The sequence below is a fragment of the Schistocerca cancellata genome, chromosome 5, assembly GCF_023864275.1.
Source record: "Schistocerca cancellata isolate TAMUIC-IGC-003103 chromosome 5, iqSchCanc2.1, whole genome shotgun sequence".
NCBI classification, from domain to species: domain Eukaryota; kingdom Metazoa; phylum Arthropoda; class Insecta; order Orthoptera; family Acrididae; genus Schistocerca; species Schistocerca cancellata.
In genome coordinates, this window is record NC_064630.1 from 298,876,159 (window position 1) to 298,890,348 (window position 14,190).

Here is a 14,190-nt window from a genome sequence, read left to right on the forward strand (position 1 = left end):
TGCCTCACACATCCATATCCCCTCCACATCTTTATCTGCCCAGGTACTAGTCTTAGTAACTGATAATCAATAATCAGTCTCACTGAACTTTGGGAGTGCACATTTGGGAATTTGTTTGGTTGTTTGTGTGAATGTGTGTACTTTTACCAGAAAAAGAACGAGAGCTCAAAAACTAATCTGAGTCCTGTTTTGTTCTTTTTTTATTTTTTTAATGTTCTCACAATTTAGGTATAAACTCACAATTGATCTAACCATAGGTAGTTCTGCAGATTGTCTGCAGTGAAAGAACTACTACTCTTACCTTCTCGTTTATCCTTTCGTATCACGATAGTGTTTCCAGTTTTATTTTCCATTTCAATTAATAAATTGAGTTCAATATCTTTTAGGGTATCTGGATCCTCCTATGACAATGACAAACAATGGTTAACTGTAAGATTATAACAAATTATACAATTAACTGACAATCTTTTTGATATCAGAGCAGAGTTCTACTGAAACGTTAAGTCTCAAGCAACAAACACAGATGACCAATATAAAATGATCTCTAACAAATATTACAGTTTATAGGGTAAAAATACTATAACACTTGTAACTACTTGGAATGGGTGGTTAACCAATTAAACTTTTACATATGACAACTAGATGGGTTGAGATATGCAGCTGCTGTGCTGTGCCATAAATTCTGACGTGATTTGCACACTGACACACACACACACACACACACACACACACACACACACTTAGTCCTACATTAGGAAATATCATTGTATGCATGAATTAGTTAATTTTTAAACATTATTTCCTTTTTTAATTAATATGACATTCTGGTTCCTTTTGTTAAAGATCTGTCAATGAATAAACAACTGAAAAAAAAGCTAACAAACATGAGCTTTATCACTTTAGTCAAAGTAGTATATGGTAATTGTAATGGCAGCATACTTTATATTAAATAAACCATTCCTTTTCCATGAAACTGGGGTGATCTTTAGAGTTTGGTTTATTCATTCTTTCAGCAGGAATAAGGTAAGGAGATTAGGATTTTTATCTAATGACTAGTAATGTCACCCAAGATGGAACTTAACCTTGGATAGCACAAAGATGAAGAAAGAAATCAATCATGCTGTTTTCAAGTGAACTACACTGATGACCAAATTAATTTCTTCAAGAAACCCAACAAAATTTTAGGTCTGTAGACAGGTATTTGAACCTATTTCTCCAAACCAGCACTTTACCCAATGCACCAGTTTGATTGACCTAGTCAATGAGAAATCGTGGAAATGGTATAGTGAGAATGGTAGTATAGTGAAAAGATGGAAGAATAGAGAGGATTACTTAAAGTAAAGGAACATGCATGAAATCCTCATTTGGCAGTTAAAGAGAAGTGTATGAAATGGTCAAGTGCTCAAAAATATACAACAGTAGAAAAGAGAAGGATAGAGAAATGCATGGAACATGATCTGCATGGAACAAAAATGAAATAAATGTGGTGGAGGTAGTGGACCTGCCAACATCATAATGACAATAAAAAACTATATCACAGTAATAATGATAGAAAGGCAGTATGACAATATCTTCAAAAAAATACAAATAAGTTAAGAAAAAGAAATGTAAGACACTTACAGGTGAGTAGGAAAGGTAGAATGGGAGGAAGGGTATCAAGTTATTAATGAAAATGGAATGGGTGAGAACAGAAGAAATTGAAATCTTACATCAATGGTAAATATTCATGCAAGCTACATTGAATGAGCTAGTTGATGAAAATTGAGACAGGTTGGGTGGCAGGACCACGAGTATCTCTCTCTCTCTCTCTCTTTCTCTCTCTCTCTCTCTCTCTCTCTCTCTCTCTTTCTCTCTCTCTCTCTCTCTCTCTCTCTCTCTCCATTCTCCCACTTTTTAAGTCACTTTTTTCCTCTATGTATTTATTATTTACTACTATTTTGTATTATTTGTTAGGTTTAAACTTCTCATTAATGGAGTGGTTGTGTAGATATGACTGTAGAAATTGTTGACAACACAGATTCAAATTTCTTGGAATTGAATGCAACAATAAGTATCCCATGAAGTAGTAAATAAATGGAATATGTGATATCTCAAATGTAACTAGTATGAGTGGTAAAAGGTATTTTTTCCAGTGATCAATCAATTTCATTAATTTTTTGTACACAATATTTCATTGACTGATGTAGTCATCTTCAATAGGTTTTCAAAGCAATGCTTAGAGATCTGCTGGCCACTTCAAGCACTCCAATCAGACTGTATACTTTACTGGTTACATTCCACTATTTAAACTCGTTTTGGACACCTGGCACTCATTATTCCATAAGTTTTACAGTACATGTGCTTTTGCCGCATATATCTCTTCATTAAGTTTCACTCTGGTTGATGTTATAACCAGAGAAAATAAGTTAAGAAAAGAAATGTAAGACACTTACAGGTGAGTAGGAAAGGTAGAGTGGGAGGAAGGGTATCAAGAGTGCCAAATGCTAACATTTTCAGATTAAAATTTTCGTCACTGTTGAATTTCCTGACAAACCTATTGCAATAGACTCCTCTATTATGCTGTCCCATAAGCTTTGAGTTTTTGCCATTACACAGTGTTTCAAATACACTCCTGGAAATTGAAATAAGAACACCGTGAATTCATTGTCCCAGGAAGGGGAAACTTTATTGACACATTCCTGGGGTCAGATACATCACATGATCACACTGACAGAACCACAGGAACATAGACACAGGCAACAGAGCATGCACAATGTCGGCACTAGTACAGTGTATATCCACCTTTCGCAGCAATGCAGGCTGCTATTTTCCCATGGAGGCGATCGTAGAGATGCTGGATGTAGTCCTGTGGAACGGCTTGCCATGCCATTTCCACCTGGCGCCTCAGTTGGACCAGCGTTCGTGCTGGACGTGCAGACTGCGTGAGACGACGCTTCATCCAGTCCCAAACATGCTCAATGAGGGACAGATCCGGAGATCTTGCTGGCCAGGGTAGTTGACCTACACCTTCTAGAGCACGTTGGGTGGCATGGGATACATGCGGAGTTGTATTGTCCTGTTGGAACAGCAAGTTCCCTTGCCGGTCTAGGAATGGTAGAACGATGGGTTCGATGACGGTTTGGATGTACCGTGCACTATTCAGTGTCCCCTCGAGGATCACCAGTGGTGTACGGCCAGTGTAGGAGATCGCTCCCCACACCATGATGCCGGGTGTTGGCCCTGTGTGCCTCGGTCATATGCAGTCCTGATTGTGGCGCTCACCTGCACGGCACCAAACACACGTACGACCATCATTGGCACCAAGGCAGAAGCGACTCTCATTGCTGAAGACGACACGTCTCCATTCGTCCCTCCATTCACGCCTGTCGCGACACCACTGGAGGCGGGCTGCACGATGTTGGGGCGTGAGCGGAAGACGGCCTAACGGTGTGCGGGACTGTAGCCCAGCTTCATGGAGACGGTTGCGAATGGTCCTCGCCGATACCCCAGGAGCAACAGTGTCCCTAATTTGCTGGGAAGTGGCTGTGTGGTCCCCTACGGCACTGCGTAGGATCCTACGGTCTTGGCGTGCATCCGTGCGTCGCTGCGGTCCGGTCCCAGGTCGACGGGCACGTGCACCTTCCGCCGACCACAGGCGACAACATCGATGTATTGTGGAGACCTCACGCCCCACGTGTTGAGCAATTTGGCGGTACGTCCACCCAGCCTCCCGCATGCCCACTATACACCCTCGCTCAAAGTCCGGCAACTGCACATATGGTTCACGTCCACGCTGTCACGGCATGCTACCAGTGTTAAAGACTGCGATGGAGCTCCGTATGCCACGGCAAACTGGCTGACACTGACGGCGGCGGTGCACAAATGCTGCGCAGCTAGCGCCATTCGACGGCCAACACCGCAGTTCCTGGTGTGTCCGCTGTGCCATGCATGTGATCATTGCTTGTACAGCCCTCTCGCAGTGTCTGGAGCAAGTATGGTGGGTCTGACACACCGGTGTCAATGTGTTCTTTTTTCCATTTCCAGGAGTGTAGATTTATCCATTGTCACAAGACTATATCTTCTTTATGAACTATGGTAGAAACTTGGAGTGAATTTTAAGTTACACATCAAAACTAAAAGTTAACCTGAGTACCAATGAGGAGAAAAATCTTGTCACAAAATTTTAACCATAGATAACAGATAAGGTGCCAGTAGGAACCAAAATTACCAGTGATTTGTAAGTCTACAACACATAATTTTTAAACTAAAGAAACTTGATGCCACACACTCCAATTGGTTGTGGGACTGCCCTGTTATTAGATGCTCTGGACAATGCATGACGGGGAATGGGGAATGCTTTGCATGCCAGAGATAGCAATGTATCCAAGGCAGCCCGCACACTCAGTGGTAGTGCACTAGTCTTCCACTCTGTGGGCCTGGGGGTGAATCCTGACACAAACCCTTCAACAGCTGTTAGTTCAAGTACAGAAAGTCTTTTACAAATTGTGTCAGCCCAGAAAAGGGCCTTTTTTGTAGCTAGGACTTGGTTTACTTAAAGTGGGTGCTCTAACTGGTGAACCTCTGTCACTACACAAGCTTCGTACTGTCAAACTGTGTTTTTCTGAACTCTTTCACAGTTCCTGACACTGCCCTGATGTGATTGGCAGCATGTTGAATGCAATCCATTAATTCCTCTTTGTTTGCACATGGTTTATGTCTGGGTGGGTGAACTAGAACCTTGAAGAGTCCCCACAGGAAAAAGTATGGTGGCGTGTGGTCTGGTGATAGCAGGGAGCATGTCCTCTGAGCACCTCTGCCAATTACCCAGCTGCCAAAGAGTTCACTTAAATATCTCTGCAGAGCACAATTGTCATGTGCAGGCACCCCATCATGCTGCAACCACATGCATAGCCATATGTCCAGGGGAACATCTTCCAGCAGGCTGGGTAGAGTTTCTTGCAAAAAGTGAAGGTTATTTGCCCAATAAGTCATGGAGGTAGATGGACCAGCCCTATCAGATGGTCATCCACAATGCCTGCCCAAATGATAAGCAAAAATCATTCCTGGTGTCTGTGGATGTACACGATGTGAGGATTTCTCCTTGACCAGTAATGAATGTTTTGAGTATTGTAATTGGTAAACAACACAATGTGAGGGAAGACAGGATCTCATGCAACACATCACAGAAACCACTGACAAAACACAAGCCTGTGTTCATAGTCCGCCACAGGATTTAGGTCTTTGACAGTGTGGAAACTAAATGGATGCTGGAATGAGATTTTCACTTTGCAGTGGAGTGTACACTGATATGAAACTTCCTCGTAGATTAAAACTTTGTGCGAAACCGAGACTCAAACTCAGGACCTTTGCATTTTGTGGGCAAGTGCTCTGCCATCTGAGCTACCCAAGCATGACTTGTGCCCCGTTCTCACAGCTTTACTTCCACCAGCACCTTGTCTCCTACTTTCCAAACTTCACAGAAGCTCTCCTGCAAACCTTGAAGAACTAGCACTCCTGGAAGAAAGGATACTGTGGAGACTTGGCTTAGCCACAGCCTGGGGGATGTTTCCAGAGTGAGATTTTCACCCTGCAGCAGAGTTTGTGCTGATATCCTTTCTTCCAGGAGTGCTAGTTCTGCGAGGTTCGCAGAAGAGCTTCTGTGAAGTTTGGAAAGTAGGAGATGATGTACTGATAGAAGTAAAGCTGTGAGGATGGGGTGTGAGTTGTGCTTGGGTAGCTCAGATGGTAGAGTACTTACCCATGAAAGGCAAAGGTCCCGAGTTCAAGTCTCGGTGAAGCGCACTGTTTTAATCTGCCAGGAAGATTAAATGGGTGCTGGCTGTCATCCCTCAAAACCTCCCAGACTAAGCCATGAGTGATCCCCATGTGATGTCCAACCACTGGAGTATTTGTCGTAGGTGCTTTCTCAAGTTTTTGAGAACAGTCTCTTCAAATGCAGCATCCCATCATGTTTGAGGTCTTCCAGCATCACTATGATATCCCGCTAATGAGCCCGTTTCACCAAGTCACCAGTCACCAAGTAGTTGATAGAAGAGATAGAGAAGATCCAACGGAGAGCAGCGCGCTTCATTACAGGATCATTTAGTAATCGCGAAAGCGTTACGGAGATGATAGATAAACTCCAGTGGAAGACTCTGCAGGAGAGACGCTCAGTAGCTCGGTACGGGCTTTTATTGAAGTTTCGAGAACATACCTTCACCGAAGAGTCAAGCAGTATATTGCTCCCTCCTACGTATATCTCGCGAAGAGACCATGAGGATAAAATCAGAGAGATTAGAGCCCACACAGAGGCATACCGACAATCCTTCTTTCCACGAACAATATGAGACTGGAATAGAAGGGAGAACCGACAGAGGTACTGAAGGTACCCTCCGCCACACACCGTCAGGTGGCTTGCGGAGTATGGACGTAGACGTAAACTGCTGTAAACATTTGTGGGTGTGGGTGGTGTCTTGCTGGGTACCGTTCCTCATACAACTATCGAGCTTCATGTGAATTACCACTGGCTAGTCCATAAACAAAAACCATCTCACACTGTTCTTGAAATGAATACTGTACCACCATGCTTACTGTATGAGTAAATTGCAGGTGATGTGTGTGTGATCCAAAGTGGAGCTTAAGTGTGACTACCTCTGATGTGAGGTGGAGACAAACAGCAAGACCTATTCGACATGTTTGTGTACCATGCTGGGGCAGTGATGGGGCAAGGGACATCTGTATGTGTGAACTGACAACATAGCACTGCCCATCAACCAAGGAATGGCAACAGGGCAATCCAACAGCCAATCAAAGCATTATCAACCTACACAACATTAGTAATTTTGATTCCTACTGGCATCAGCTATCCAGGGTTAAAATTTTGTGACACAATTCTCTCTCTCTCTCTCTCTCTCTCTCTCTCTCTCTCTCTCTCTCTCTCTCTCTCTCTGTGTGTGTGTGTGTGTGTGTGTGTGTGTGTGTGTGTGTGTGGATGTGTGGGTGTGTGGGTGTGTGTGTAATATGGAAAGAATAGTTTGCTATTCACCATGTGGAAGAGGCACTGAACTGCAGACAGGAGTAATGAAAAAGAATGCTAGAAATATTTCAACTTTTGAAAAATGTCCTCCTTCAGAAACAGAAAACACTCCCACATTACACAACAATAAAACACACACACACACACACACACACACACACACAGACACACTCACAGTTCTCCAAAAGCCTGTCCCACATAACAGCTCTTTCCAAAGACCTTACCTTTTACTCTCCTTACAATTTCAAATGCACTGTGTTTCTTAAAGAAATTCCCTCCTTATCCCAGTCCCTACATTGGAAACACTCTTTTACTGCTAACCCCACTACTCAGACTTTATACTAAACCAGTACTGAATTCTGACTGACTCAGTTTACTCCTTCATCCAATCATGATCCAGCCCCTCTGCCCTCCAAATCACCATCTATTAACTATTTCCTAACCTTAAAACTTTCCTCACCATGATTCCCCAAATTCCTCAACAGGGAAACCAACCTCACATCCACAGACAGAACCACATCCCATCATCTAAAGACTGATCTCAGCTTTATAATTCTACCTGCCAAAAAAGGCTCCACCACTGTTGTTGTGGACCACATGCATTACCTGGCAGAAGGCCTCTGCCAGCTGTCAGATATCTCCACCTACAAGTCCTGCTATAGTGACTCCATTCCAGAAATCCAGCATGATATCCAGTCCATCTAAAAATCGTTAAGTCCATCCCAGAACCTCTCCCATGCATCTCTCTCTCCGCATTACACCCAGTCCCACAGTCCTACCTTCTATATGCTTCCTCAAGTTCGTAAACCCTACCATCCAGGACACCCCTTATGGCTGTTTATTGTGTTCTCACAGAGAGAATTCCTGTCCTGCTGCCTTTTTCCCACAACCCACCCTCCTATATGAAAGGCATAAATCATTTTCTTCACTGACTCTCCACCGTTACTGTTTCCTTACCATCTGGCACTCTGCTCAGCTCTGTTGATGCCATCTCCCTCTATACCAACACCCTTAGTTCTCGTGACTCTAACAATAATGGACACCAACTCTACCAACATCATCCAGACTACAAAACCAATACCTCATTCTTCACACTTTACCAACTATATCCCAACACACAACTACTTCTCTGCTGGGGGAAAGGTATATTAACAAACGTGCAGCATAGCCATATGCACCCACTTGGTGCACTCCTATGCCAACATTTTTATGGGCTGACTAAAGGAAAATCTTCCTAGACTCCAAAAACCCATCTTTGTGATCTGGTCTCAGGGCAAAGACTGCCGATCCTCATTCCTCCATAAACTCAACACCTTCTCTCCCGTCTGCCTCACCTCAACCTTCTGAAACCAATGTGCCACCTTCCTGGACATTGACTCCAACTCTTTCATGGCTCCTTCCATACTTCTGTCCATATTAAACCCACTAGCCATTAACAGTACCTGCATTTTGACAGCTGTCATGCCTTCCACACCGAAAAACCTCTCCTATACGGACCCACCACACACCCAGTATGCTGAAGTTCTCACGAGGGCCTTCACAGACAGGCACTAGCCCCCAAACCTAGTCCACAATCAGATTTGTTGTGCCATATCCTTACACAACCCTAACCCTCCAAACACACTCAAGATTCAATTATAAAGGAGCACACCCCTCATCACCCAAAATCACCCTCGACTTGAGCAACTGAATCTTCACCAATCTTTGATTATCTCTCATCATACCTTGAAACGAGTGACATTCTACTAAAGAGCCTTCCCACCCCTTCTAAAGTGGTATTCTGTTGCCCACCCAACCTAACATCCTAGTCCATCCCTATGCCACTCCCACTCCCAGTTCCTTGTCAATCAGCTCAATCCCTGGGGCAGACCCATGTATAAGACCTATCCAATCCACCCATCCAGCACTTGTCACTGTATTCAAGTCAAAGGCTTATCCTACCCCATCAGAGGTAGAGCCACCTGTGAGAGCAGCCATGCTGCATTTCAAAAACACTGTTGCAATCACTGCATAGCTTTTTATGTTGGTGTGACAAGCAAAGAGCTGTCTGAATGGCCACCATCAAACTGCAGTCAAAAATAAAGTTGACTTCTCAGTAACACAACATGAAGGCGAACACAACATGCTGTATCACAACCAAGCCATCTGTTTCCTTACTGCTGTCACCAGTTGAACTAGGCAGATGAGAGTAATCCTTGCAACACAACTTTTACTCCCATAACATACCTGTCTCCGTCTCTAGTAACCTCCTGTCCTCAAACCCTCCACCCATCAGTTTCACCTTCCTGTGTCCTATCATTCCTTCCAATTAATACATCCATGTCACCTTCACTTTGTGCTGCTCCCACCAGTTTTGACCCTTGCATCACATGCTTAGCCCATACACCTGCCACCCCTCCCTCCCACATTTCTAGCCAGAAAAATGGCTTCCTCCCTCTGAGCTGCTATCTACCCACCCCCAACCACTCTTCCTGATGCCAACCTCACTCTCTTCTACCCAACTGACAACCCCCCCCCCCCCCGACTACTCCCACTCCATCCAGTCCACCTGCCAAACTGCAATCACAGCACTGTGCATCCAGCTGGTACTATGTATGTGTAGGGGCATACATGATTGTGTGGGTGGGTGGTTGGGTGGCTGCACAACTGCGCATTAGCATGCGCATGCATGTCTCCTGGATAAATAAAGGATTGATTCAGAAAGATGTATAGTTTCCTTTCCCTAGCTCAAGAAAGGGTTGATTCTAAAAGCAGTCAATTTTTTTTCCTCTTTTGCATGTGTTTGTTGACGACTCAATGCTTCCCCTATTTGCACAGTGGTTTCTTTTATTCTTGCAGTGTTTTTTAAAAAGATAACATTACTACATACCTAAATCAGATAATTTTTTCACTGGTCATTTTCAGTTAAGATACCTGCATCATTTTGTAAAAAAGTATGTATGAATAACAAACTAACTACCTAAATTTAAAACCATTTCTCAACTACTACCAGAGACATGCTTGTAGATAACAAAACACTAGATGAGTTTCTGAGGCTGTTACTTTGGTCTTGCATTTTCTGTCTTTAACTTTTTGTTAAACATCAGGAGGAGTGACTACAGCAAAATAATGTAGCTTCTCAAGAGGAGATGGCCATAGACTACCTGCTGAGAGCGATGATGTAACATTGCATGGTGACAGCTTGGCTGATCTGAGTGGAAATGAGAATTTGGAAAGGGGTAGCACTTCCAAAACCTGTAGTGTAGCTGTGGAACTGTTGCTTCGCAGGAAAACTACTTTCTGAGTTATGTCACTTGTTAGAAATTTTATAAGGTAAAGAAATAAAATAGCTGCTATGTAGCTGAGTATTATGGCCACACATACGGTGATTTGTCATTTTCAACTGCAAGTGAGAAATTCCAATGAAATGGTGATTGTCTATGGGTATAATGCTCCTGCATGTGGGACTCTGAAGAAGATGTTTCATTGTGTTCACACAAACCTGAAAGACACAACAACAAGTGTGGTGGAGTGTCTCTCATGAATAAACCATGTACTGAAAAGAAGCAGAGAGCTGCTGTGGTGAATAATATAACTGTTGCATATGGTGATTCATCACTTCTTTCTGTAAGAAAATTTATGACAAAATGGAGATTGTGCACTGCTGAGGACAGTCCTCCAGCGTATGAGCCTGTGGAGAAGTGGAACAGATTGTTCCAGTGTGGTCACACATACCTAGAAGACACACAAAGATGTTGCAGATGGTCTCTGATAGTGGAACTAATCAAGAGACATCTCAATACTTTAACTAATGACAATAATATTGCTTAAATTTAGCTGAATGCCAATTATGAATGATTACTCAGTTAAACTAACTGATAAGGGTACAGGTATTTCAAAAATCCTCTGAAATATCAAAAAACATATCTGTACCCTTACATTGGCTGCTCTTGTAATTAAGTAATCATGGGAATCTGTAGCTAACTTATTCAAATTCAAGAGAATAATTAGTGTATCGACAATATGATTTCAACAACTGGATCTCTGTTTGGAGAAATTCATATGAAATTTTAACATAAAATGAGAGTAACATCCTCAGAATAATAACCCATCACAGGTATTAAGAAATTTAAATATTGACATAAACTCAAGTCTCACATAGAGAGAACTTAAAAACTTTTGTTTCGGTATGGGGGTTAAACATCAACATACCATACCATATTACTCTAACCCCTCCTTTGCAGAAAGAGTCAATAAAAATTTCTGGGTGGCTCTCATTTCCTGTTATCACCGGAACCAAACAGGATGGGATGAGACATTAAATTAGCTCACTTATGCAATCAACATGGCTTTCGAAAATAATGCCTGCCACCGGAGATGAACCACTGTGATTTTCTTCTGTGTTATCTATGGTTGGAGCTTTTGCTAGTTGGTGGCTCAGAATGTGGCATGGGTTGTATTGCCCATCTGAACACTCCTGCACATTTGACATTTGCTTATGTGCCTAATTTGGGGAGGATTGATGATCTATCACCCTTGAAAATTTCTCCTGCTATCATCTGGAACAATGGCAGAAAGCATAAAACAACATAAGAGTGGCACTTCTTACAAGTGAGCACCATTATAATAATAAAAGGCAACCTTATAATTTCCAGCCTGGTGACAAGGTGTTCCTCAAGAATTTGACTGCAATGAGTATGGCTTGCACAAAGATTTTGAAGAAATTGTTGCCACACTTTAGAGGACACTTTGTTATTCAGTGTTTCCATACTCCAGTTATGGTACAATTGCAGGATAACAAGAGAGCCCTATGATGGGTAAACAGCTGAAGTTAATTTTCATTCCTTCCCTTTGGGGGTACGCAGAAGTTTTGTGGGTGGGGGAGGGAGAGAGAGAGATTATGCTACTCAGTCATCATTCCAGCAGTTTGAATTTGCACATCCATCCACCTGACAGCAAACTTGGGTGGCACTGGTCTGAAAATCACCTCTGCATTGTCGTCAGTGTGTCCTCCCTGAGAAATGAGGAGTGCCTGGGGCAAGCAAATAGTGGAAGTTGGCTCTGTGAATTACTTATCATAAGATCTCCTGTTTGTGAGCCACTTACGTGGTGTATTGTAGTATGGCACCAGAGCATGGAGTGTCAAATATAAGTTTTTCTTTTGGGTGCACAGTACCAGCTGGCAGTAGTGAACTGTAGATACCATGTAGTTCTTTTTATTATCCATCTAAAGGAATTTTTTTATTATGCCTGTGGTGCTGATATTGCAAAAGCAGACATTATGTGTTGAAAGAAGATTTTTTTTATATATATATATATATATATATATATATATATATATATATATATATATATATATATATATATATATAATAGAGGGAAACATTCCACGTGGGAAAAATATATCTAAAAAGAAAGATGATGAGACTTACCAAACAAAAGCGCTGGCAGGTCGATAGACACACAAACAAACACAAACATACACACAAAATTCTAGCTTTCACAACCAACGATTGCCTCATCAGGAAAGAGGGAAGGAGAGGGAAAGACAAAAGTATTTGGGTTTTAAGGGATAGGGTAAGGAGTCATTCCAATCCCGGGAGCGGAAAGACTTACCTTAGGGGGAAAAAAGGATGGGTATACACTCGCACACACAAACATATCCATGTGATGGATATAACAAGAAGAGAGGATATACTGAACGGCAAGTTCCCATCTCCGGAGTTCTGACAGGCGGAAATATTCAGGTAAGTCTTTCCGCTCCCAGGATTGGAATGACTCCTTACCCTCTCCCTTAAAACCCACATCCTTTTGTCTTTCCCTCTCCTTCCCTCTTTCCTGACGAAGCAACCATTGGTTGCGAAAGCTTGAATTTTGTGTGTATGTTTGTGTTTGTTTGTGTGTCTATCGACCTGCCAGCACTTTCTTTTGGTAAGTCACATCATCTTTGTTTTTAGATATTTTTTCCCACATGGAATGTTTCCCTCTATTATATATATATCTAAAAACAAAATATATATATGCAGGACGGGTGTACACTTGCACACACACCCGTGTCTGGCCGCGCATGCACGGACACAAGCAGAAATGTCTGCTTGTGTCTGTGTACGTGCGGTTGGATATGGGTGTATGTGCGAGTGTATACCTGTCCTTTTTTCCCCCTAAGGTAAGTCTTTCCACTCCAGGGATTGGAATGACTCCTTACCCTCTCCCTTAAAACCCACATCCTTTCATCTTTCCCTCTCCATCCCTCTTTCCTGATGAAGCAACCGTTGGTTGCGAAAGCTTGAATTTTGTGTGTATGTTTGTGTGTCTATTGACCTGCCTGTACTTTCGTTTGGTAAGTCACATCATCTTTGTTTTAAGATATATTTTTGCCACTTGGAATGTTTCCCTCCATTATATCTATATATATAATTAAAATCACTGGTGCCTCAAATGGACACCTCTTTAATCTTAGTGGTGGTGTACCATGGTATTTTTTTTAAAAGATAATTTAAATCAGAAGTAAGGCTTTTAATACTGCTGAATAATTTGTTTGGGTTTTGAGTTTTTGGACTGTAACAAATTAAAGCATAATGCTGCAAGATAAGATGGTGCACTGGACATTAGTAATAGTGCTGTACATGGATGGTTTGTAGTAGTTGAGGTCAAGTGTGCGTGTGTGTGTATATCTGTTGTATTTGGTTTATGTGTACTGTGAGTAATTCTTGCCCATGGGACCAAAGTAATTCAACTCTGATTTTATTTCTGATACGTTTTATTAACTGATGTTTTATGAAGTACAGCTTTTATTAATGATTGGATATACTTTAAAGACATAATTTCAATCAGTCTGTCAGGATAGATGTTTCAAAATTTTTGTTCAGACCTTAATGGAAATGAAACTGTTTTAATTATTTGAATCCAGTTTTAACTATCTGCAGTACATTCATAGGCTGCGTGTATCACTGTTGGGTTAACTACTGTTCACTGTGGTTAAAGGCTCTGGGAACATTGTAAGTGGGCAATTACCTTATACCTGTTTTAGTTCCTGGCTGAGATCAGTACTTATGACTGGAAAAATCGTGATGTCTGGCATGGACTACTGACCCAATGGTCCTGCAACCATGAGGCCAGCAGCCCTGTAGCCTGCCAGGAGTACTAGCTTCATCTAAGTAATGTTTTTGTTAATAAATGGTATTCAGCTCAGTCTC

General features: G+C 42.1%; 1 protein-coding gene across 1 annotated transcript in view; it reads right to left on the minus strand.

Annotated features, from left to right (window-relative positions):
• LOC126188085 (integrin alpha-4-like) overlaps positions 1–14,190 on the minus strand; it is a 521,321-nt gene that overhangs the window by 135,618 nt on the left and 371,513 nt on the right. Inside the window, exon 14 of the mRNA XM_049929540.1 lies at positions 302–401. Coding sequence (XP_049785497.1) covers positions 302–401 — 100 coding nt within the window. The remainder of the gene's footprint in view (positions 1–301; positions 402–14,190) is intronic.